General features: G+C 31.1%; 1 protein-coding gene across 1 annotated transcript; it reads right to left on the bottom strand.

Moving 5' to 3' along the window:
• Nucleotides 1-383: 383 nt before the first annotated feature.
• Nucleotides 384-23,964, bottom strand: LOC139481101 (glutamate receptor U1-like). Its single transcript, XM_071264202.1, has 10 exons — nt 23,790-23,964; nt 15,915-16,099; nt 14,317-14,511; nt 10,799-10,978; nt 9,443-9,537; nt 5,559-5,649; nt 4,153-4,480; nt 3,143-3,360; nt 1,776-2,038; nt 384-825 (listed from the first exon to the last, which is right to left on the bottom strand). Exons 1-10 carry the CDS (start codon nt 23,944-23,946, stop codon nt 510-512), a joined length of 2,028 nt encoding a protein of 675 aa, XP_071120303.1. The 5' UTR covers nt 23,947-23,964; the 3' UTR covers nt 384-509.
• Nucleotides 23,965-26,786: the final 2,822 nt, after the last annotated feature.

The raw sequence follows: 26,786 nt of genomic DNA, 5'->3' as shown, positions 1-26,786 counted from the left end.
CAAATTATACCAATACAAATATAAGGTAAAAGTCCGAGTCAGCCTTTTTCCGCCATATTTTAAATCTCAAATATCTCGAAAAGGAGGTCCATGACCTGTCAATATATTTAGCTTATCTTTATCCTTAATTGATGCTCTACCAGCTAATAATATCAATTTTCATTTCTTAATTTCTTATTTTTTACCTAAACTCACCTAAGTACATCCTTAACAGACAATACAGATAATGACCTAATTTTTCATCCGACATCTTGGGATGACCGTGAGTGCAGTTACAGTCATCAGCTTTACCCCAGTGATATTGACATCTACATTAATGTGTATGTGGGTGTTTGTCTCTTAGTGGTCGTAATATTCTATTAACGCACAACATAAATTCCGTATAAATATTGTACTTTTAATATTAAGATAAAATGCTAATTATGATTTTATTTTGATGTCCCTATTTTAATGCCGTTGCAAGGCAGGTTTTACATATCACAGAAAAAATACACTTAATTCATTGTTTGTCATATTGATTGTGACTCAGTATTTTCTGCATTTGAAATAGTTTCGTTTTGGTTGACATTCGCCAGTGTTTCACCTTCTTGTCGAGACCTTGAACGTTTCTTGAGCCATCTTTGACATCTACGTTTGAAACATTCAGTAAGTAAAGATAAGAGTGCTAAGCATATCCCCACTCCAATAAGGTACAGTGCAATCTGCACATCAAAAATTGTAATTGGTTTTGCTCGCGTCAACAATAGTTCATGACAAGAATGAAGTTTTGGCCAAATCTTTGACATCCAGAGATCAATGAGTCCACCCTCTAGTACTGCCATTATTCTGTAATAAAACAAGATTGATACTAATGACGTATATAATTATGCTTATATACATGTATATTCGTATATTTTAACAAATTTGATTCGTTTAGAGATAGTCACATGTTAAACTATATTTTCGAAGGTAGAGAGAAAACGGCGGTTAGCAAAAAGCATATTGACCGGCAAATAACATATTGCACGGTTATTTTTAGAATATCTAAAAACCGATATACTTTGTGACGTCATGTAATTAATTTCAGGATATTGTTTAACGCTTTGAAACAAATGGTATCTGTGACCGATTATTTGACGAAAAAAAAATCTTCAAATACATAAGATGTCCAAAAAAAAGTAAATGAAATAACACCTAATATGTTGCTATTGTCAAGGAGACAATGTAATATCTATAAAGTTCCAACAAACCATAAATGACGATTTTGATACAAACATGGTCGGAAATTAATAATATAACAAATATAGCCTTTGTATGAGGTCAGTATATAGCAGTTGCCTTTTGGTCGTGATTATCATGAACTCACATAAAAAGAAATCAATATTTGTCAAAATTTGCAGAATACATTCCGACTATTTCGTCTCAGATAGATATTATTTTTTTTTTTATAGATTTACAGGTTCGGGGAGCTCTACAGTATATTTTAACCAAGAACGCTCAGAATCAGATATTTCAAATTCAAAGGTTATATGACTAAATTGTTATAAACATAACATAAAATTAAATGTGGCTGGGAAATTTGAAACTCGTCTTTTTTTGTATTTTTAACTCATAAACGTACAATCTATTAAAATATTTGTTATGAATCATGTCAATACCGAAGCATTGACTAATAGGCTGATGACAGCATCAAACAGAGAGCGAAAGAGAAACATTTAATCTTAAAACACGTTTTAATACCCAAACTAATAGAAATGAATGAGATGTCCATCAATTTCTCTAGATTCAGGACTTACCCATCAGAAAACACTTTCTGAAATGGTGAGTTGTTAGGTAAACCAAGTGCATATGTTGAAAATATATCAGTGGAGATGATTGATAGTTCACAGCTTTTTGCTACAGATATTTCCATTGGTATGTTGTCCCATACAAACGCATACTCCCCCTCTAAAACCTTTAGTATTTGTTCATCATAATCACTGCTTAGAACATTTGGATCAGTGATATTAGATCTAACGATGCCGTTCCAAAATGATCTTCGCTCCGCCAGTACCGAATTCTAAAAATAAAACCAAAAATGTACTTTACCGTAGAAATTCGAACACTATTTACTATTGAATACAATGTCGGAGTAGGATTAATAGAAGCTAAAGTTTCAATCTTTAATAAATGACGTTACATATGTACATACCATATTTATAATTTGATACCAGTTAAAAACAAATCTTTTTATCTTACAATTGGTCGATCGGCTTATTGACCCTATTAAAAATAAATTGACGACATGTTGTTTTCATTACAAAGTTATGAATTTAATTGTTGTCTCATTGGAAATAATACCGCCTCTCCTTTTTTTTTTTATATAAACATTAAAAGTAATATACTTGAAGAAGAATACGTTATACTATAAAACGTTATTAAGATGATAAACAACGTCAGTACCCAAAATCTATACTTCAATACCATCGTGTATTATTTGTGAAGTTTATCAACAAGGTCTTGTTGTCTTCCGATAAACGATTTTTTTTTAGAAAAAGTAGTATTTAGAGGACTTTACATAAGCCAATCAAATCATAAGCATATCTACATTAACGTTCCTAACATGCTTGTTTAGGAAGACCGGACATTAACCAAAAGTATGCCTTGAAAATACCGCCAACAAAGTTTTGAATCTTCCATTCGGCTCCTGCCTTTTATAGTGAAGTGTTTTTTTTCAATTAATATGCTACCCGAGGGTATCACCAGCTCAAAAGTAGGCACTTCGGTGTTGACATGAATATCAATTATATGATCATTTTTTTTTATAAATTTCCTGCTTCAAAACTTGAAATTTTCGAAAAAATAAGGATTTACTTATCCCAGGAATAGAATAGATAACCTTAACCGTTTTTGGCACAACCTTTTGGAATTTTGCGCACTCAATGCTCTTCAAATTTGTACTTGCTTGGTTTATTTATTATATATATCATAACTATTATATGCGAATTTGATAAAAATGAAGGTAAGTTAGATTTGGATGTGGTGTTCATTAGACAAACCATAAATGAATGTTTAATGATTATATATTAATCAGGCGATCGTGATAAAATAAACAAATTAAAAACGATATCGATTGAAGTATGTTATATACATGTCTCCGATAACAGACAGTTGGTTTGTTTACCTTAAAGATAGTTTCATACACCGATCCACCAATCGTTCCCCATTTAAATACGTTTTGTCCTACTAGTCCCTGAATGCCTTCGAACGGGAGCGTCTCTTTAGTAATAGTCAAAAAGGCGACAAAATTGCTGGTATATGTCGCTACTATTATTATGCAAAATATCCACCAGCAGCTAAGAAATGTTCTTCCTGATGACGAGGCAGGGACGTGCTTACCTCCTTAAAAATAACATGTTCGAATAGACATTGTAATTTTCTGTTTTATAAAAAGTAATGCGTTCACAAATGTCAAATGATTTATAACTCGAATATCAATATTAATTTACATATACAATTTCCCGTCGGTTTCTCTACCTCTTAATTTGTTATATACATACACCGTATAATATTTCACTAAAAGTTTTTGCCTATTTTGCTTTAAACAACTGGCATCATCCTGATTTGTTTCTACGTTGATTTTCAGAATATTTTTTTTTTAAATTATAACTTTTATTAAATGTCCTGTACCAAGTCAGAAATTTGGCAGTTGTTAGCAAATTGTTTGTTTCTATGTGTATTAGCGTTTGATTTTGTTGCAATTCAGTGTTCCTGTTGTTCCTTTTTTTCCGTCTTATAGTTGATTTTATTACCCGGATTTGTTTTCTCTCAAACCATTTATGACCTTTGAACGCCGGTATGAAATTGATGCCTTTATATATTGTATCTACGATTTGGTCATAAGAAGGAACTTTTGTCTTAGCTATATATAACATCTTTCAACACCATGATTAGGATAAGAGCTCTTTTTGATTTCTGAAGTAGAATAATTGAAATATTGGCGTTCTTATCAGTAATGTATCAAAATCTGCAGTTTTCTTTACATAAAAATGTAAACTTTATATTACAAGATGTTTAATTAGACAATTTTGAAATTGTAACAAACGTGACAAATAAACACGAACAATAAAGAAATTATGTTCAAGACTTTTGATTCTGAAAATATCTTTAAATACATTGTGATATTTCTCTTACCATGTGTTAAAAGTGCCCCATACATATAATAAAATGAATCGGAGAAGTGGTGTAGTCCTCTGGTTTTTCTTCTCTGTATGACTTTGCCGTAGAATGGGTTGTACTTTTCAAAGAAAAAGATTAAAAAGGAACAAGCTGGCACCGAAATCCCAACAAATAAGAAAACTGTTGAACTAAAGGGATCAAGTAGTTTAGTCCATCGTGTTTCACTTGGATCGGATTTCTTCACTAGAATTGACGAGAATTCATAGTAATAAGGATGGGTAAAATCCATCACCATTTCCCTTTGTGATTGAACAGTGAGAGCGGTGGCTACCATGTCAACTTCCTGTAAAACGAAACAAGACGATTCAACTGATATTTCTTAGGATTAAACTGATTTCTTATTGGATGCAACCGATATTTTATGGGATGCAACTGATATCTTATTGAATGCAACTAAAAATTCAGCCTAGTGTACCAAATAGAAAATTTCTAAACAATATTAGTATTGTATATATTCTGTATGAAACATTTGTTCAGCAACAATTTTCTTCGTTTTAGCGTTGTGATTAAGCTTTATATGATCATATGCAATGCATTTGTTTGATTACATAAATCTGCAAAAATACTGTATTTTGTTGGTTTTAGACTGCCCGCCCACTTGATCATGTTGATGCACTGATGTCATATTTTAATTTTTTTAATCACATTAAAGAAAAATTTAAATAAATGAGTGTTTGTTATTTTAATCTCACAGATTCAATAATTTTATCGACACGTCAATGCATGTTAGTGTTGTAAATGTGTCCGGTGTTTATGTTATAAATTGCATTGCCATGTTTCTTTTTTTCATTGCATTGCAAATATCAATGTTTAGTCAATGAAATCGTTTCAATAAAAAAAAAACACTCTATTTCTAAAAGTTATTTTAGTCAACCGTCGATTGGTTTTGTAACTAAGTGAACAAAGTCCGAAATAATGATTCACTTTTGATGAACGATATTTTTTAACGCTTTCAAAACATATCTTTAAACGTAATATCCGGGGAAATCCATGACAAATATCAATTAGTTGGAATATAAAAGTATTTTTAATTTATAGAATTAAATCTAATTAATACCCAGATAAACAAACAAACACCAAAAATAAATTCAATGGCAACAGATTAAAAAAAACAACATACAAATATATAATCCATAATGTTAACAAAGCAGTTGCAAATTATTTTGTCGAATAACTGTTTATTTTATATTGTTGATAGATGATAGCTGATAGATTGTTACAGTTAAGTGTAGGGTTACTAGCTCATATATTAACACTGCCATCTTGATTCATACAGATACACTATTGGGCAAAGTAGTATGTTTTGAGTTGAAAGCAATATATATAATTCATATATCAACTACAGATTAATCCTTACTCACTTTTCGTTGAAGTTGTCCCACCATACCATTCCAATAACCATTATCTAGTTCTGCTCCCCAGTTACCATCCGGTGGTCCTATTAGATCATATCTGGTTATATAAATGGAACATATACGCATGCACTATCAATATAAACTTAGAACATTCAATAAAACGATTGAAAGATACTTACGCATTTCAAAATTAAATCATATGTCAAAGTTGAATTTAATTTATTCTAGAAAAGTTGTTCAGTTCAGTTATCAGATGCCGTTTTGAATTTAAAACTATGATTTGTTTGTGGTCACTTTTATAAATTTCTTGTTTAAAAAACTTATCCCAGTCATAGATAACCTAAGCCGTATTTGGCACGACTTGTTTTTGGAATTTTGGTTCCTAAATGCTCTTCAACAATGTACTTATTGGCTTTATAAAACTATTTTGATCTGAGAGCGTCACTGGCGAGTCTTATGTAGACAAAACGCACTTTTGATAACAATTCCATAGTATGAAGAAGCTAGTACTACTATAATATATTGGTGTTTGTGCCACATTTTGCCTGACAGAAGTTTATTTATAGATTCCTTTGAATAATTGTTTTCAGAGTTCTATTTGTGGACATGCAGATTCTCTGAATTTATCATAGACAATCAAATCTCTATTTCGATCTTAACTAACGTAATCTGTATATTTCTGGACAACCATTATATCCGGGATTTTTCAATCACAAATAATAAAAACATTTAATAAATTATCTGTCATGGATACAAAGACGAGGGCAATATTCATGTGAGATTATGCTATAAAAACGAGTAACAGGTCAGGAATATGACTTTGTATATATTCGTTCGTTCGTTCGTGTACGTTCGGGTGGTTGGTAAAGTCTGGTGTTTGGTTTTGTCAGGTTTGTTTTTTACACTTTTCCTTTTGTTTTTACTTTGAAGTTCGATTTTTTGTTAATACAGTTTAAGTTTGCCTATATTTGCAGAAATCGCGTAACACATTATATATACTTAATTTTTATTTAACGGTTTTGTTATGTATGAAGCTCCTAATGAAGATAAGTTCTAAATAAAACGTTTTTTTCATTGAAAAACAGTATTTCTAAAGGGATATTAGCTTCGTACAAGACATAGAATAGTAAAATATGATTGTTTATGTTCAACAGTGATATTGTGCAATAATATTTCACTTTTAGAAGCCAATTGTGTCAACAAAAAATCATTGAATCCATATTCATGTGACCAACAATTTATTCCCTAAGCTTGAGATTGGTTGCGCATGTATACAACTATTGAAAGGAAACGATTTTCAGCATTGAAAGTGAAACAAGGATGAACTTTTTGGTTGTCTGATTCGATCTATAAAAAATCGTTTTCATACAGACAAAAACGATGATAAAGATACTGTGTAACCTACAATATGACATCAAACAGACCTAGACAATGGTATCGGTAACTATCTATTTTTAGTTTTGTTTATATCGAGTGTTTGACTGTTTGACTGTCAGCAGTCTTCGAAGGTTATCTCGATACTAAAGTTAGAAGACGTCTTCATAGAAATATACACGAAATTCGAATTCATATAATTGCGTCCGTGCGCATTCATTGCTATTGAAATTTGGATATACGTTTTAGTAAGTTTTTTGGATCAAATATGAGAAAATGAAGCAGGTCGATGAAAATGAATTGGACAGCTGATGTTCCTTGAGACAATGTTAAAATTTCATCATCGTACTAAAAGAGGGACGAAAGATACCAAAGGGACAGTCAAACTCATAAATCTAAAACAAACTGACAACGCCATGGCTAAAAATGAAAAAGACAAACAGAAAAACAATAATACACATGACACAACATAGAAAACTTAGGAATAAACAACACGAACCCCTCCAAAAACTATGGGTGGTCTCAGGTGCTCCGGAAGGGTTAACTGATCCTGCTCCACATGTGGCACCCGTCGTGTTGATTATGTGATTACAAATCCGGTAAATAGTCTAATTCGGTAGGTCACATTCATGAAAGGGAAGGGGATTGTAGTTACGACGTAAGGAACATATCCGATATCATTTGTGAAACGGTTATTCCATAACGGTCAACCAACTCGTGATGGCGTCCGTAAAATTTACGAAGGGATGATTTCAACTTCACCATTTGGAACTCTTGGTTTAATAGCTTCCTTGTGAGCAGTAACCCTCTATCAAGAAAATAATGATTGGAAATGCAAGCACGGGAATATCGTATCAATTGGGAGATATATACCCCGTATGTAGGTGCTGCTGGAATATTGCTACTTAGAAATGGAAAGTTCACAATTGGAAAGCTGAAATCATCTCTTTTGTCGTAAAGTTTTGTTTTCAACCGACCCTCATTGTCAATTTCTAGATGTAAGTCAAGATATGAAGCCGACTTAACTGTATCTGTAGTATCCTTTATCTCCAATTCGATGGGATAGATGCGTTCCACATAGTCACCAAATTTTGAATTGTTTAGTGAAAGAACGCCATCTATATAGCGGAAAGTAGAGTTAAAGGATATTGCTAACTTCTTATCTTTCTTCCTCAGAAGTTCCTGCATGAAGTCAGCCTCATAATAATAAAGAAACAAGTCGGCAAGTAGAGTGGCACAGTTTGTTCCCATTGGGATGCCGACAGTCTGTTGAAAAACACGTCCTCCGAACGTTACAAATATGTTGTCAATCAAGAAACAAGCATCTTGATAATATCGGTTTCAGCGAATTTTTTGTTTGAATCAGAGTGATTCTTTACAAAGTAGGATTTATCCCTCCCTAAGACAAGATACTTGTATCTACGTTGGCCATTCTTTTTTATGAAGCAAAGTAATACCAACTCTTTCAATTTGTCTTTTAGTTTGGAATGTGGAATACTTGTATAAAGAGTAGAAAAGTCAAATGTTTTAATACTGTTACAAGATGAAAGAGAGTTAGATTGTATGTACTCTAAAAGATCTTTGGAATTTTTCAGTATCCACATCTGATTCACGCCACCTCTAGAATAGGCAGTTTCACAATAACTTTGAAGCCCGTCTTTGCTTGCTGATAAAATAGATGTTAATAATTTAGAAAGAGGTTTCGTGGAGCACTTGGAAGACCTAGCAATATACCGTTGTTTGTAAGGACCCTTATGTAGTTTAGTTATCCAATACAGTGATGGAACTAAATTCTTTATACATTATTAACATAAATAGCCATCCTTGCTTTTCAGGTACTCCCATTCCCATAACCTGTCGATACGTATATTTTAACAGTAGTCAAGGTAATACATTTTGCAAGACTACTCATAATGTCTTTGCATTAAATTCTTCGAAGATGTATTAATTGACATTTCAGTCTTGGGTTACATTAACTATGCCTAAGTTGAAATTAGTATTTTTTACCCAGTTTCGAGTAAAAACGAGCAATTTTAGATTGCCACTTTGTATATTTTCATTTATACATTTATGTAGCTCCATATTTGTGATAATGTTACAATATTAAACACATTTGTTCATTTATGTTATGTTAGAACACTTTTGGGAAGGTTTCAGAAATCATGTCAATATCCCGACATGAGGACTCGAGTTTAATGTCACCATTCAGAACGAACAAGGCTGTCTTTTAAAGTCTCATACACCCTCTTTAGAAAAGGCTTTACTCCGGACCGATAATTTACAGTGATGACATATGTCATCCTTCTTTACCCATTGGGTTTTTGTTCTAAATGAGAACAAGTATGTAAGATGTAGAAAATATATAATGATTATGAATAAAGTTCAGTATTAAAATGAAGCTCCTTTGGATTTTTTCAAGATCTTGTAAAGATAACATGTCGATATCAAAATATAATTTTGTTTATAACATCTTATAGGTTTTAATTTCAAGCTGGCAAAATATAAAATTTACTTACGTGAAGTTTAGACCTTCTGACAGTTGTTCCAAAAGCTTCATGGTTATTCCAGTGTATGTTTTTGATGTGTTATCCAACATTACAAATGGATATGACTTAAATAAAGAAAAAAATATACATATATAATACTCACACAATTAAACTTTATTTAACAGTAATTAAAATGACATTTCAGTAAAGCACTACGCACTCCATGTGCCAAATTTTATTGTGTAACGTAAAATAATGTAATAAATGATATTCGGGAAAACGTTACTTCAAAGCATCCAAGTTAAATGGTCCATGTAAAAGAGTAAGTTTTAATTTTTCAATAACGTAGACGTAGACTTTACTTAATCACTGAAACATACATTACTTATATACAAAATAAATTAACAATGATATACAAAAAAACAATATCAAATATGATAATACTACAATACCATGAAATACCAGAGATAGAGCTCCCGAAAGATAGCAATAACAGGAAATACGATGGAATATTGCTAATTCGTAGAACATGTACCGGTTGTTTGACGGACAGGTGGTTTTATTTTTATTTTTTATATGAAAGTTTATTCCTTTGCTCATATGATAAAAACTCTTTTAAGTGTTACTGAAAGATTAAAATTATAAGCATTTGATCAAATGTACCAATATTTAGAAGACACGTCATATTTAAATAGTGTGTACCTAATATTCTTAGGCATATTGTATGCTTGTTATCCCGTACTAATTAAAATGACTGGTCTATATAACTAATTACATGATACATTTACCATTGCATAGTCACTTTAAATAAAAGCAGCAGTAGTAAAACGCTGTTCAAAATTCAAAAATCGATTGAGAGAAAACAAATCCGGGTTCCAAACTAAAACCGCGGAAAACACATCAATTATAAGAGGAAAACAAAGAAAACACATATACACTGAAGTGCAAAACAAAAACACACGCCAGGAAAACATTTCGCTATTAAGTTTGAACACACGAAACCAAAAAACACGATCTATAAGATGACATCTGCCATTTTCCGACTTAATACAGAACATATCAAGAAAATAATGGTGAGTGAACCTGGTTTTGTGGCCAGCCAAACCTCGTGCTTTTATTGCAATGTGAATTACTAAATTACTAAAATGACAACATTACATGACAGGACTTCTGTACAATAAATGCAAGATCAATCAGGACAGAAAATTACACAAATTAACAATACAATAGTACATTTGGACATGCTAACCATGAAATAACAACGAACACGCAAAACAACACAAGACAGAACACGAAAACAGCACAACAGAACCACGAACTGTCCGTAACAACATTTTAACACTGAACCTTTAAAACGGGACATCTACAATCTAATATATTACTTACAGGTATTGTGCTGACCAAAAACTTTCTATTATTAAAACCAAATCTTGCATTAGGAAATATGTCTTTGTCCGTCAATACACTTCCGTTAATCTTTATATCTGATAATCCACGCTGGTCCCGATGCCACATAAGCGTATACATTGGAAACCATTTACAATCAGTGTGTGTACATGACTTTTCCTAAAAATACATCAATGTTGTAAACATAGACAACAGTAAATAAAATATAACATATGCAGCATTAACAGTAAACGAAGGATCATGATGTTCGTTCGTCTGTTTCAAAATAACAAGCTTATAAAAAGCCGATTATACATTGATTAAATGTAAATGAAATAAATTTAAAAGTAGTAAAAGGGTCTGCTGTCTTGGTGTTTGAGATTTAAGCTTTTAAAAATTGAGGGGAAAATTATTTTCGGTATTCTTTCAATACATTTAATATTAACACTTTTTTCATTGTAAAAAAAAAAGAAATGGATATTAAAACGATACGTAATAATGTTATGAAAAATGGGTATTGCGCATTTTTTAATAGCACTACATAGATAAAACTAGATGATTCCGAATATCTTACAAAGATAAAAACAAGAGAAGCGAAGTTTCACAAGCAAAGAAAATGTCAAATGGCGCATCTGGTGTACAAAATTGTATGCAAGGTATTAGTGGCGATTTATTTAACTGTTCCTATACGTATGAGTATTTGGAACATACGCGTATGGTCATGCCAATATGCGTATACTCATAAGGTTCGAAGACCATATAAGTATTATACTCATTTGGTTATAAAAGAACCAGACCATATGAGTATTTAGACTACATGTAAATTGATGTATTCTAATATGACGTCCTTATTACGCTTTGTAAACAAAGCCGTGTTCTAATGAGCACAAAATATGTTTGACACATGCGCACGAACATATTGTTTATATTAAATTTATTTCCATTGTTATCCTTCAAAATATATACATTTAAGCAGCTAAAATAAACTTTTATAATATATATTCTTATGAAAAATATATATTTACCCTTCTCGTAGTTTTTAAACTTATCAAATAGGAACTGCAATGCACAGACTCCTTGAGGAGGAAACGGGAACAGCCAAACATTTTTACGGTAATTTCGACGCCTCGACCTATAAAAACACTGTATTTGTCCTATTAGAATCGAAATAATTCCTTCATGTCATGGTCTATGCTCATTTTAACATGGGTTGCATTAAATTTGACCACATTTTACACCTCGCTAACGCTCAGTGTAAAATATCGACAAATATAATGCCTACCCATGCTAAAATGAGCATAAAGCATGACATGAATGAATTATTTCTTAATTTTCCAAATACATTTTAGATTTCACAGAAACAGACATCTCGATCTCCGAACCAAAAACAGAACAAGTTATCTATTGAACTTCTTTATCTTTAAAATATATTGTGTAAATTTTGGTGTATTTGTTAATTTATCTTAGGACGCGTCAATTTTTATATATATGTACATACAAACAAAAACGATTTCTTGTGGCTAACCATTTTTTTTATCATAGAAATGGCCGTATTTTTAACCAATTTATACATTTCATTAAAACATCAGTGTGCATTTACTGACTAGTTCAAAGCATAGAAGATGTGTAAGACCATGCGTTTCAGCTACTTTGGATTATGTTCATTTTATAAATTGTAGGTTGAAAATGTTTATATTTTCTTGTTATCATGTATTCCAAGACAAAATGAATTAAAACAGTAATGAATTCAGAATCTTTTATGGTCATCTTTAAGTCTACTAATTACAATGTACTATAGGATCAAATTGAATGTTCCATGATGAACAATCTAAAGCTCAGTATACAGGTATTCCTAAGCAGGTATTCATAAGATAGACAATATATAATCCTGATAGGGTTACCGTAAAATTTAAAGTAGTATAAGAGTTAAAAATGGCAGAAATTGGTTTGTAAATCAAAAAAAAATATAGTTTATATGGTCTTCAATATTTACCAAGAACTTTAAGTAATTGAGTTTATTTAATTTATTGCAAATTGATCTTAATATCTTGTATTAAATTTGTTTAAAGCCATATTACGTGACTATAAAAACAAATTATTAATTGGATTATGAAATGTTACATTATATATGATTAGATATTACCTCTTTCACGAAGCTTTCAGAAATCTAAAACGACGAAACTGTTTTATCACTACATTACACACTACATCAATTACTTTTTATATTATAATAACGAAATAAGATCTAGTTTCAAAGCTAATATATGTTATGTAACGCTTGCGATCAATTTCATTCTTTTTGGTCTAGATGTATAAGTAAAGAGTACAAAGATATGAAATGTGATTAGCTTCACTTTGTATTTTTTGTTTTTCAAATGTTATATGATTATTTACGTTATATATGTCAAGCCAGTATTTCAAAGCGGGAGACACTGACCCTGTTGACCTAACTAGTTTCGTTTCTCTTGGGTGCCATTCCCTGGATTTTTACAATAGATTGTCCTTTTATCGGTTTGTGAGATTTAAACATCGAAAAACTACTGTGGCCTATAAATAGCACTGGTAACAAATAATGTCATTACCTGATTTAATTATAAATTCAATTAGGTCGGATTTTTTTTCATTTTTTTTTATTGAGCTTCAAACTGTTTTTTTTATATATGTCTATAATCATTGATAAAAATTGTATTTACTTGTTTTCTCTATAGATGAAATAGCTATTCAATGCATCTATAAATACTAACGGTATAACATTTTGTCGATATAGGTCAATTCATTATCGGTTTTAACCTTTCAATGTATGTGATACGACAAGAGGATGGGATCTGCAAACAAAGAAATAAGTCAATATAATCCTTCAAATTTTAGAACTTGTTCGGCTGAAAATATGATGTCTTAACTTTATAATTCAAAATGTTATGGCTATGTTGAACTCGTATATCATATGGCGAAAAAGGGTACCACAAAATATAACAGTTAATTATACATCTTAACTTAAATTAAATCTAAAAATTGATATTGAAGGCAAACCTTTAAGACTCAAGAGAACATTTCGGTTTTCAAGTTGTGAACTTTACATCTGTTTATGTACATGTATATAACGCTATTCCGTCTGCAGATGGGATATTTTTTTACAATTATTCAAGAGCAAGTTTATCTCCTTGACATAGGGTTAATTGTTATAGGAGGTTATTGATCCCATGATTCCTTGTGTTAAAGCTGAAGTCATATCCCTTTCAGAGTTTTACTTGCGCCATCAAGTATCCTATATGATCATTAAAATGTTCCATTTGTTGCAGCCAGTAAAAAGTAAGGTATTTAGTTGAATATTCTATAATCTGTTATTGGCAGAAAATTTGTAGTTTGACAATAACAACACAAAATCTCAAAATACTGTGTTATCAACTCTCTGGTCGTAGAAACTTTACAAAGATTTAAGCCGATGATTTGGTACGCAGTTGCAATTAAAATTTGTTAATATCATAAACATGACAAATTCAATAAATAGTATAAAATACCTGTTTCTTGATCGTATGGCTGTTTTCAAATAACTTCAATTGAGAAGAGGAGTATTGGATTACAGCGACATTGTCAAATGGAATATGGTCATTTTCCAAAATCATCAAGTCTTTGTCATCAAACATATTAACCAGCCATCTTGAAAAATGGAGAAGTGAGTTTCGCAAAATATTTGTTCGATCAAACTCGAAAGGCTAAAATGAAAGTAAAAAACAAATCTGATTTTCCATACATGCACGCGAAATAATTTTTGAAAGGGTTCTTTGTATCTAAGTACTTGGCAAGTAATGGATTGGACAGTATCTTCACAATCGAACTGATCGTGTTCCCTTTTTCTCGTCTAAGACATATTACATACGATTGATATCTAGGTTAATACTTGTCATGATCAACATAATTGGTATTATTTGTAGACGTGGACACTGATTGTCCATACAGAGCACATAACTACATCCACCTTTGATCAACATTCATCAGGTAGTGTGCCTGCATAAATTGTTTGACTATGTTTTTCCGTCAATTCTGCATTATAGCTCTCAATTTTTTATTGTTTATACGAATAGTTATCAAAGGTACCAGGATTATAATTTAGTACGCCAGACGCGCGTTTCGTCTACATAAGACTCATCAGTGACGCTCATATCAAAATATTTATAAAGCCAAACAAGTAAAAAATTGAAGAGAATTGAGGATCCAAAATTCCAAAAAGTTGTGCCAAACCCGGCTAAGGTAATCTATGCCTGGGATAAGAAAATCCTTAGTTTTTCGAAAAATTCAAAGTTTTGTAACAGGAAATTTATTAAAATGACCACATTATTGATATTCATGTCAACACCGAAGTGTTGACTACTGGGCTGGTGATACCCTCGGGGACGAAACGTCCACCAGCAGTGGCATCGACCCAGTGGTGTAAATAGTTATCAAAGGTACCAGGATTATAATTTAGTACGCCAGACGCGCGTTTCGTCTACATAAGACTCATCAGTGACGCTCATATCAAAATATTTATAAAGCCAAACAAGTAAAAAGTTGAAGAGCATTGAGGATCCAAAATTCCAAAAAGTTGTGCCAAACCCGGCTAAGGTAATCTATGCCTGGGATAAGAAAATCCTTAGTTTTTCGAAAAATTCAAAGTTTTGTAAAAGGAAATTTATTAAAATGACCACATTATTGATATTCACGAAGACTTAAGATGTGACTTCCGAATACCTATTTCGTAATGCTTTTTCAAGTTTTTGTTTTTGTTATTGAAAGGATGTTTGACCTGATAAAGGGACAATATGTTTTGGAGTATTGAAAATTGAAAACAGACATACAACACCAAGCATGGGAAAACGTAAGAGACCAACAGACAAACAATAATCTAGAAAGAAACCTTTCCAACGAAAAATCAAACATGAACTTCACCAAAACAAGGGTTAAGTCGGGAATGTTTGTGCAGGTACTCATTGTACTGCTGATTGCATTAAAATTGCGATTACAATATAATTGGAGTTGGTTATAAATGGTCCATTGGATGATGACGGCTTATGTTTCATATATCGTACTTCTCAACAGAATGATAGATCTTAATCTTAACGGAAAATTATTATATTACCTGTTTTAAAAAGGATTGACAAGAATCTAATCTACAGAAAACCGTAAAGTTAAGCATGATTGATGATTTTGAATATGTACTAATGATATCGTCTATTTTCGATGACGTCATGTCTTCCATTCTATACATCACAGCGTACCTTCCGGCAACTGATAATCTATGATGGAATTCTAAAGCTTCCAATTCTAAAAGAAAGAAAAAAGAAAAATTCACAAATAAACATCTATGTTTCAGTAAGCCACAACCGTGTTATTGTTTTCTGATCGCTTTCAATAATCCGATTTCTGCCAAAATGTTTAAATGATTGGTACAAAGTTTTATACTATGATCGTATAAACATTGATAACAGCATAAAGGACGATCATTGTTGCCTTTCTGTTATTCCAAGAATAATTTGTGCACTTGAAACAGAATGGAGATTTAAAGCATTTTTATCGGGAAAAACTATGGGGAAGTTTGAGGAGATTTCCGTATATGTTCCTGGAACAAGAATTTAATCAAATTTGTTACCGTAAACAAACCAAAAATTGCAATAATAAAACAAAATACGAAAACACTAAAAGAGACAAGTAACAGTATGATTATTACCAAGAATATTAATGGGAAAAAAGTAACTATACGAAAAAAGGCTACCGATGGAATGAAGGCTACTTTTAGAATTAGGTAAAACAAAATGTCGATATGTATCTTGAAAGACTTCAGTAAGTCTTGCATGTACCACTGATGTTATAATTACTTTATATAATTCATCATGAACCGTTGAAGACCTGCATATACATATTAAAAGCAAATATTCTTATTTTAGTGCTATGCCATGTATAATTAATGGTTATCTGGTTTTTAAATGAAAGGTTTTTATCAATATTAAAGATTGAGAAGTTTTTACGGTTTTGTTTTTTTTAATGCAGGAAAACATAAAATATTTTGGTAATATGAAATAGTTTTAACATGAAATTAATCCTCAAGTATATTGGTGACAGAAACGAATTCTACATACAAAAAAAAAGATGTGGTATGATTGTCAATGATACAACTCTCCACAATAGACCAAATGATGCAGACATTAACAACTATAGGTCACTATACGACCTTCAACAATGACAAAGCCCATACCACAAAGTCAGCATTAAAGACACTGATATGACAATAGTAAAACAATTCAAACGAGAAAACTATCGGCCTAATTTATGTAAAACATCTAAACGAAAAACAAATATGTAACACATAAACAAACGACAACCCCTGATTTACAGGCTCTTGAAATACTTATTTTATGACCGAAACGATGTTGCCTCATATATTTGTGCTATTTTTACATTTCCTGAGCGGTGCGAGAGAAACATTTCTCATTAGTTGTGAAATATCTGATATATTTAGAAATGAGTGGCATAATTAGGATAAGGTATCAACGTTGTATATTCTGTTCGTGGAGGAGGACAGATTTTTTTCAGGACGAAGATTTTGTTTTTTCCTTGCTTTTCTACTTTTTGTTCCTGCGCTACATTTTGGTATGAAAAAGATTTCTCATCACTTGTGAAAAATCTGTTTCCAGCAAATGATTGTTCGAAATTTAATTATGACCCTGATTTGATTTTAGTTTCTTTTGAAAAAAGCGATTAGCCTGATGACGTCATAAAAAAGAAAACACCTTTTAGCAAATCTTTGAAAAAGGAGGATGAAAACTATTAGAGAAACAAATTCCGCCACTTTCACTCGTGTATTACGACATTTCTCCACTCTCAATGGGTAAATTTTAATTATCTAAAAAGATTGAAAGCCTCGCACTTTTAATATTTGAATTTTAATTGTCTCGAGTATATAAATGTCGTAAGACACTTATAACAGTGATGAAATCAGTATTTCTTTGTCCTTAGACAATTGTAAATTTTCAAAAAAACATAACAATTTTGAATAAATAATTAAATGCATAACATAGAAATAAAATCTATTAGATTTTGTAAATTTGTGTGTGGAATTTTTTTTAAATGCACATAAAAGATCTTAAAGAAATTGTTTTTGAAAACTCTGTAGTAAAAGTTGAAAAAATATATTGGTGTTGTATCTATAGAAAGAAATAAAGTATTCCACGGGTAAAATTCGTATAAAAGAAACATTAATATACAACTTTTATAACATGACTTATTTGTAAAAGGCATAGAAATCGCAAAGATATATATTTTATTAGCAAAACAGATGACATGAAAAAGGCTTCAAAGATGTCAATATATGATTTTGAAATATAACTGTATGAACTATGCTTATATCCAGCTTTTAATCGCGAATAATCATAATGCAATTCATTTTTTTTACGATTTTGATTGGGCAACAGGAAATATTATGGGGGAGTTATTTGCAATTATGTCTTTCCTAAATTGAGAGAAACTTATATTTGAGAATATGTTGGTTTTGGATTTTTCAATAACAACACAAATAGACAGTTTACCCTTAACGATCTTCAATATTACTTTGTCAAATTCAAAGAAGACGGATGCGTAAATAAAGTCTTAAGTATCTTATTAGTCCATTGTTTAAATTGTCGTATGTACTGACACTGTTTTAATTGTCACATAAAATTAGAAATATAGGTACGGAATACGTATTACATAAGTAAAAGCAAAACATGATTTTAATACGAATTTTTGCTTAGTTTGGAAAAATGTAACAGTTGTTCATCTTTGTTTTTTTTAAAGCATGAGTTATCAAAACGTGACCTGGTCATGACTCAGTTGAGAGTACCTTAAAGAATAATTCTTTCGCGTTTTATCTTGTCTGTTTTTACTTCTTAATGAGTGGCGAAAGATACTAAAGGGACATTCAAACTCAGAAGTTGAATATAAATTGAGAACGCCATGGAAAAAAAAGAAAACAATGACCAACAAACTATAGCATAAAAACACAATAAGAAATTTAAAGACTGAGCATCACGAAACCCAACAAAACTATAAACCACAAAAGTATAATCCGGTAGGTAACATTCGGGGAAATACCGGGAATGTAGTTACGACATAAGAAGCATATTCTAAAACATTTTTCGATAAATCGGCTTACATGTATCTTTATTACCAATAATAACAAATAAAAAATGCATATTAAGACCATCTGTGTTAATTCAAAATAAAACAAATGACCAGCTATATATGCCTTAACTGATGGAAAATTGTTATTATTACGAATTATTTGTGCACGCAAACTTGATCAAACACTATATCAAGTGATACAATAAAGTGTTATTTTCATTACAAAGTCAGAATTAGACATTTATTTGCAAATTTTATAAAAAAGATTATCCATCCGCACTTGTTTCCCTTGGTACTTAAACATCCGTATTAAAAAGTGTAAACTAATTGTTTGTTTTAGATGATTTTAAATCAATACAATTTGTTTTGCCTTCCAACTCCAATATTCTCTATTGGATTGCTATAACTATCAGCAATTTCTAAAAAAAAAAAAAAAAAAACAATTATCAACTACGTTTGAAAAAAGTAAAATCACAAAAATACTGAACTCAGAGGAAAATCAATTCGGAAAGTCCATAATCACATGCTAAAATCAAATAACAAAACGCAACAAAAACGAATGGACAAGAACTGTCATATTCCTGACTTGGTACAGGCATTTTCAAATGTAGAAAATGGTGGATTGTAAGAATTAAGGCAACTCATGTATTTATCTTCTCTCGATTTTAGTCATGTAATTATTATTCAACGCTAATTAAATGTAAAGTATTCAAATTTTGTATTGGATAAATTTTATAGACTATATTGTCATTTTGTATTTCATTTATTAAATATCCGGACTGATTAAAGAAACTCAGTACCTATTCAATATTGACGCCTACATGCCATTTAGCTTTATATCAATAAATAGATCAAACATTTCCATTGTCTATGTATCGAGTGTTAATCTATCTAAATGTAAATAAAATCATCATAGATACTCAGCTACAAATTGTGTACGCCAGATGCGTGTTTCGTTCAAACAAAGTTGTTCAATGTTTCTGAGGTATATTGATTTATCTAAGATATACTAATTTTTTCTTTCTGATTCTTTCGGGTTTAGAACTTATTTATATAAACGTTTCAACCAAATTAAAATCAAAATAAACTATCCGTAATTCATTTATGTTTCGTAATTTCAAGAGAAATTTGATATGTTTGTATTTCTGTAACGTAGTGGGGGTTTTTTTGAGATTTTTTTTAACATTGTCATACAGCGGTTTGCAGGTTTGGCATGTCATTAAACCAGGTTCAACACACAATGTTTTCTTAAAATGTGTTGTACCAAGTCAGGAATATGACAGTTGTTATCAAATGGTCCGTTTTATGTATGTTGGCGTTTGTTTTGTTGTACTTCGGTGTTCCTGTTGTTCTTTTACCTATAGTTGATGTGTTTCCCTCGGTCTTGGTTTGTAATCCGGATTTTTTTTTCTCAATCGAATTATGACTTTTGAATATCGGTAAACTACTGTTGCCTTTATTTAACATAAAAGTACCTCATTTCTTAATTGTAGAGATTCTTTGTAATAATCCAAAATACGTTTAGAAATTAGCGTGTTATATAAAAATGTCATTATTTTTATTCATAACGTTTCTACTGCATATCAATAAATTCTTAATTATAATGCAAGTTAAGGAATAAGACATCGCGAGTGCGATCGATGAATATTATACTAAACACATGTTATATTTCTATAGAAAACTGGTAATAATGTTTTAAACAACATCAATTTCTAAAACTTGAAACAAATCAATCTCCTACATTTAGTATATAAGAAAGGCAAGATGCATTGATCACGATTTTATTTTGTATTCTTGCGATCACATCAAAGTATTTTGTCACCGTTTTCATGTTATAAATATTAGGTAAAATAAGGAGATGTGATATTATTGTATAGCAACATAATATTTTCCACAGAAAGTAACCAACAGTTAGCGTGCAATAAATTCTAATCTTGCACTAGTGCAATAAATCTTCAAATCTTGACGTCATCAACAACAAAATGTTAGTTTAAACCCATTTTTACTTTCAAATATTATATTGCTATACAATAAAAGGGTTATTGCATGAATATTGAGGAATATTGTCCCTCGTAGAACATATATTGCACTCGCAAGCTCGTGCAATATAAAATTCTACTCGGGACAATATACCTCAATATTCATACAATAACCCTATATGACTATCATTAAGCCACTTACACACAAGTAAAAATGAAATAGATTTAAGAAATCTAAAATTGTGTAACTCATACTGTAAATTCATTTATTAAAGGTCAAACTTGACAAAATAAATCCAACAACAAACCAACAGCCTGATGTATGACAAAAAAATAACAAAAAACAAACGGAACGTATCAGTGTGAAGGACAGATATATATAGAATATGGCGGATTTTAAGATAATTATTTGTGATAGGGCAACCACCACCTTAACGCAAGACTGTTGTAACAGCACAACATATATACGAACAAACTGTAAAGTTTAGTTGGAAATGACTTGACCTGACTACTCAGATTGAACTTTTAGTTTCCCATGTAGATTTTTGTGTATTGTCGTTATTTAGTCATGGCGTTGTCGGTTAATTTTAGGTTTAAAAGTTTGAATGTCCCTTTGGGACCTTTCGCTTCTCTTTTGAAGAGATGAACAAAAACTAAAATAAAAAACCGCACCGTGCCGATTTAAAAAATTTTTGTTTTGTTTCGTTTTGAAAATTAAGTCATTATTTGCAAATGGCATGTCATGTCACATTAGTATTCAATTACGTTGGTATTGTACCTGTGTTGGTAAATGATTTCTGTAAGCCGATTAGTGTGCATTTACAAATTATATTTTAATGTTAAAGATGTTTACTCCACGGATTGCAAGTAGTTCAAGATAACCAATATCAAATGATTATTATTGTTTTTACATTATAGTTGTTATATTTTAAAACCAATGCCAATAAACAATCGAGCTTATAACCAAATATATGTTTAATCTGAATGGTACTTTTTTTCAAACAAAAAACATTTTTCAATTTTGTACGTGAGGAAAGTACAAAATGATTCACAGCAATATAGCGTTCTAAAGAACACTTTGGGCGGAGGGAATCGAATGATTGTTACCTTTGAATAATCGGACTCATTTGAACTGTGATTTATCGTATCAAGACGTAGACTTTATAAAGTAAAATACGAGAAGGTGGGTTGATCAGAGCTTGATTTGGTCCCTTCAAGTGCAAAAGATGGTTAATTAGTTGAAATTTTAGTGTAATATGGTCACGTGTGATGTTGCAACGGTGTTATGAAAATGTTTACATTTGGGTCTTGTGGGCGGGGTTAAACATATTTTGCGAGATCTCAATCCTTCTCCTATACCTCTAGCCAATGTAGAAAAGAGAAAAAGATAGCAAACGAGGGGCAAAAAATACCAGATGGACATTCAAACTCATAGATAAAAAATAAACGGACAACGAAATGGCTAGAAAAGAAAAACAAAACCGACAGACAGACAGACAGACAGACAGACAGACAGACAGACAGACAGACAGACAGACAAATAAAAGTACACAAGACACAACATAGAAAACTAATAACGCACAGTAAAACTCAGTTTAAAAGAAGTCCGAGTCCGATGTTGGAAAACGTAACAAATGAAACTGAGAAAAACGAAAATGAAACATAAATTAATTAAGGAATACTAGCGGTTAATGACATGCTAAATCCAGACTTCAATTAAACTGGTTGAAAGATAATGTCTTCATCATATGAAAATCCTGATTAAAAATATTGTCTGCATATGAAAATTGAATTTTACGCCAAACATTCATCTGAATTTACCATTTTCTCGTGTGTATTAGAAAACGGTTATGGCATTTGATGACGTCTGTTTTCATTAACTTTCTTTATTGTTTATTTTCAATTCATCATAACAACACGATCGTTTACTAGTCGACTACTGTGTATTCATTATTCGTTATATATAAATTTTTGATAATTTTGTGGTAAAAGGGAAACAACGAATTAAAGAGTTCAACGAATTACAAAATTGTGTTCCATATAAATATATGCTGACTACAGGAAAACCACGAAATCTGATATCCACGAAAATGGAAGTTTTCCTAAATCCACAAAATATGATAACCATGAAAATAAATGAATCCACAGAAATTGTTCGTGTTACAAATAATGGCAGATAAAAAAGGGGAAATCAAAGCTTATAAGAAACTTAATATTGGGAAAAAGGGGGAGATATCAGGTGTACTACTGAATGTGTGGCATCTGTCAAGCAGAAAAGTATAGTTATAGTTATAAATTCGCTTAATTACATATCGGAAACCAGGTAGCATTTTCACCATTATTGTTTCAATAAACTTTAAACACATTAATTGAAAACAGTTCTGATCCCCATCTTTTTTAAAAGAAATAAATAAACCAACAGCAATTTCTTTAAGTCTCTCTTTTGTTCATTTTTCCCATTTTAAGTCATGCGAGTAATTGCAATATCTATCTCTTTTATTTCTTTTGAAAGCCAATAACTTTTACAGTTAAATCCCGTTTCAAATATGAATCCCCGAGTATGAGTTGAGGATGACAAAACATGTTGAGAACGTAACGTAATCAAAGTCATGAATTTCACATAAAAGATATCATAATTTGTCATATCAAATTCGTGAATTTCACACACAATTGGTCATATCAAATGGACATATAAACACATTTAGCAAGACGCAAAATTGTGGAATAATACTTTAATTAATATAGGAAAAGTAATGCAAAATATAAATGCTCCTTCATTCTCAAGTGACAACTTTTTGGTTGAATCATGATTGCTCACTTTTTTGCTTTTTTTACGGATTTCGAAAAACAAATTATACAAATAAATATAATGTACTAACCTGTGCTTTTATCGAAAATGACACAAACTGAAGTCCATTTAAGATGGGTAATCACAGAAATCAAAGTCAGCGTGGCACTATCTACTTTGTTTGGATATATCAAACTCCATGATGGTGGCTGGCATCCATGAAATAAAGCTTCAGCAGTAGTCGTCATGTCAACAAATATAATGATCCTACTGCTAATTCAGAAACAAAATAAGAATGGAGATAAGTACTTATTACATCTTTTGTTAATTAACAAATGAATAGTATTGGATTTAAAGTTTGCATCTAGCACAAACAGATGTATCTACATAAAACATTGCTCGAAGTAATTAAAATGTTAAATGCAAAATAACAAATGTCAATATTATTTTTTAAAGCTACATCAATAAAATATTTTATACTGTTCTTTAATAACATCTCTGATTGTCACAGAAAACTTCGTGTTTCAATTAAGTTACGTTTACTCGGTACAGACGAAGATTAAACTGTTATTCATAGCACAAACTGCAATTGGTCGAGTTGTTCCTCATTCAATCGTTTTGTTTGAACAAAATTTAATTTACTTATTAACCCGGTTGAAATAGAACAAAAGAATCGAGGCTCTTTGTTAAAGAAGGCGATAAATGTGTACTGTAATGTTTACTATACTGACAAAAATTTTAAAAGTTAATAGAAACAAATAAAATGACAATTTTCTTCTCAATTACGAAGTGTTTTATTTAAAAAAAAAAACACCATTTGCATAAGTTTTCAATGTATCTAGTAAGCAGAACAATTAGATATCAAGTCGACGGCATGGGTATCTTTCAAGTTGGATGAAAAAATTGCATAACCTCCGATTTAAAAAAATAAATTACCACGGACAGAAACCATATCAATCTATCAGTACAGTAATTTTCGCGTCTGCTCTTCCATTAAGTGACTCAAGAAAAAATTCCAAAAAATGAGTAACAATAGTATCGAAAGGAGAAAATCGAGTGCACCTTTTTATGTTAGGGCGTGTTTGAGTTGAATATTTTGTCTTGATATCGTACAAAGCAAGAATATGTCATACATTGTCTCGCTTCAGATTCTATTATTTTTATATATCAAAGCTACAGGTTGACTTTATAACATACAAAAATGACAGTATTAAAAGATGCAATATATGGGTCAAGTGGAATACCTATCTAATGAATCACAAAAACAGAGTAGCTGGGTTCGAATAGCTTTTTTTTTACTGAAACTTTCAAGTTGGATGATGAAAATGCATATCTTCGAAAAATTATAATGTTTTTTGTGTATGATAACTTGGGTTTATAGTCTTCAACCACTAAAAAATCTAGTCTGCCCTTCTACGAAATATTTAATTAGAATTTTTTTTAATGTTTATGAATTTTCGAAAACTCCACCTGACAACCGATCAGACAATAGTTTTAAGTTGAATCAAGGTAGACAAGATCATTAACTGATGCTCATAAGCTAGTTGATACATTTGTCTTTTAAAATACAACTGACATATAAGGATCGTAATGGTGCAATGTGGATAAATTTATCGGTTTCAAAGAGCAAAATTAGTAGCGCGTCATCCCTACAATGGCTTCCATTTCTACGATTGTGAAAATAAACTGGCGTAATGGGGAGATAATTTTGAAGTAGAATCCTGACTATGGAGGTGGCAATAGTTTTTTTATTGTCTATCGTTTCTTTTCTCAGTAATTAATTTATATTTTTAAGTGAGCAATTAGCAACAAAATTTAATTTACTTATAGAGATGGCAATAGTTTTTTACTGTCTATCGTTTTTTTCTCAGTAATTGATTTATATTTTTAAGTGAGCAATTAGTAATAATTAAACAAACACTCCTATTTAAGTAATTATTAAAACAATTTGATTATTGGTTATTCGATTATTCTTAAATGATTTTCTACTATTAATCGTAGCTTGTGGTATACATATTCCCTGTCACCAGTCAAGTAATACTGTTTTGATATCGTATATCTATAATACTAAAATAACGAGGTCCAATTTGTCAGCCGTCATCGGGTAAAAATAACAAGTCGAAGAATTCAACTTTATATATAGATAATATAAGACAATGGTTTAGATTAAAAATTACACCACTCCAGACCCTTTTGTTTCCACATAATTAATATTGCCAATAATTACATGTAACAAGTTCCGGGTCGAATCCGATACCCGATAGCATATTCACCTGTTACCTATTACCTTATATGTACGCTCCGTATCTAACAGGCGCACCATCAAACGGTGTATTTAGGATTTTGCTATATACACGGGTCATAATCACGGAGTTAACACTACTAAATTCAAGCATTGTCAAATTGTTCCCTATTGTAGTATTTTAATCAGTAAGACTTTCTAAGATAACCAATACTAAAATAAGGCTTACGCAGTCACGGACCCGGATATCAGTGTGCTCTAGAAAATTGAATATAATTGCCAATGAGAAAACTTTTCATCCAAGTCACAATTTGTAAAAATAATCCCCTTATTGGTAAAAGTCTTCAACACGGAATCCTGTCTTACCCCAGAACAGCATGCTATAAAAGTCCCAAAAATGACTACTGTAAAACCACTCAAGCAGGAAAATTAATGATTTATTCTATGATATAAAAATTGACAAACCAGAAACACTTATGAAATACATTAACAGCCGACAACCACCGAACAACAGGTTCCTGAATTAGGTCTGGTGCAAACAAATACTGTAACAGCTAATGATGTTCATTTTCAGTAAGTTTACATCTTACAAATTATTAAATGACTAAGTAATCGAGAAACTAAGGATTTGCTACCTACCGGCTGTTTATTGGCTTTAACATATTTAGGCACAACTTTTGAGCAAACTTGGTTGTTAATTATTTTTAACTCAGTATTTTGTTTTTGTTTCAACTTAACCACTGATAAATCCTAATTAGAATAAACGCGCACCTAACGTACCTGATTATAAGTCTATATAATGATTTGTTGTATGTTTTAAAGAAAGCGAGTTATTCATTTATCTAA

The sequence above is a fragment of the Mytilus edulis genome, chromosome 7, assembly GCF_963676685.1.
Source record: "Mytilus edulis chromosome 7, xbMytEdul2.2, whole genome shotgun sequence".
NCBI lineage: Eukaryota > Metazoa > Mollusca > Bivalvia > Mytilida > Mytilidae > Mytilus > Mytilus edulis.
This window is presented reverse-complemented; position numbering and strand designations above follow the sequence as displayed.

Bases quoted from the DNA above. Each gene is read 5' to 3' on its own strand.
- LOC139481101 (XM_071264202.1), bottom strand. From the start codon at position 23,946: ATGACGACTACTGCTGAAGCTTTATTTCATGGATGCCAGCCACCATCA. The intron at 10,979-14,316 runs GTATTTTATACT...ATGTATTTTTAG, and splicing joins GCCATACGATCAAGAAACAG to GAAAAGTCATGTACACACAC. The intron at 2,039-3,142 runs GTAAACAAACCA...TTTTATTTTTAG, and splicing joins TGTATGAAACTATCTTTAAG to AATTCGGTACTGGCGGAGCG.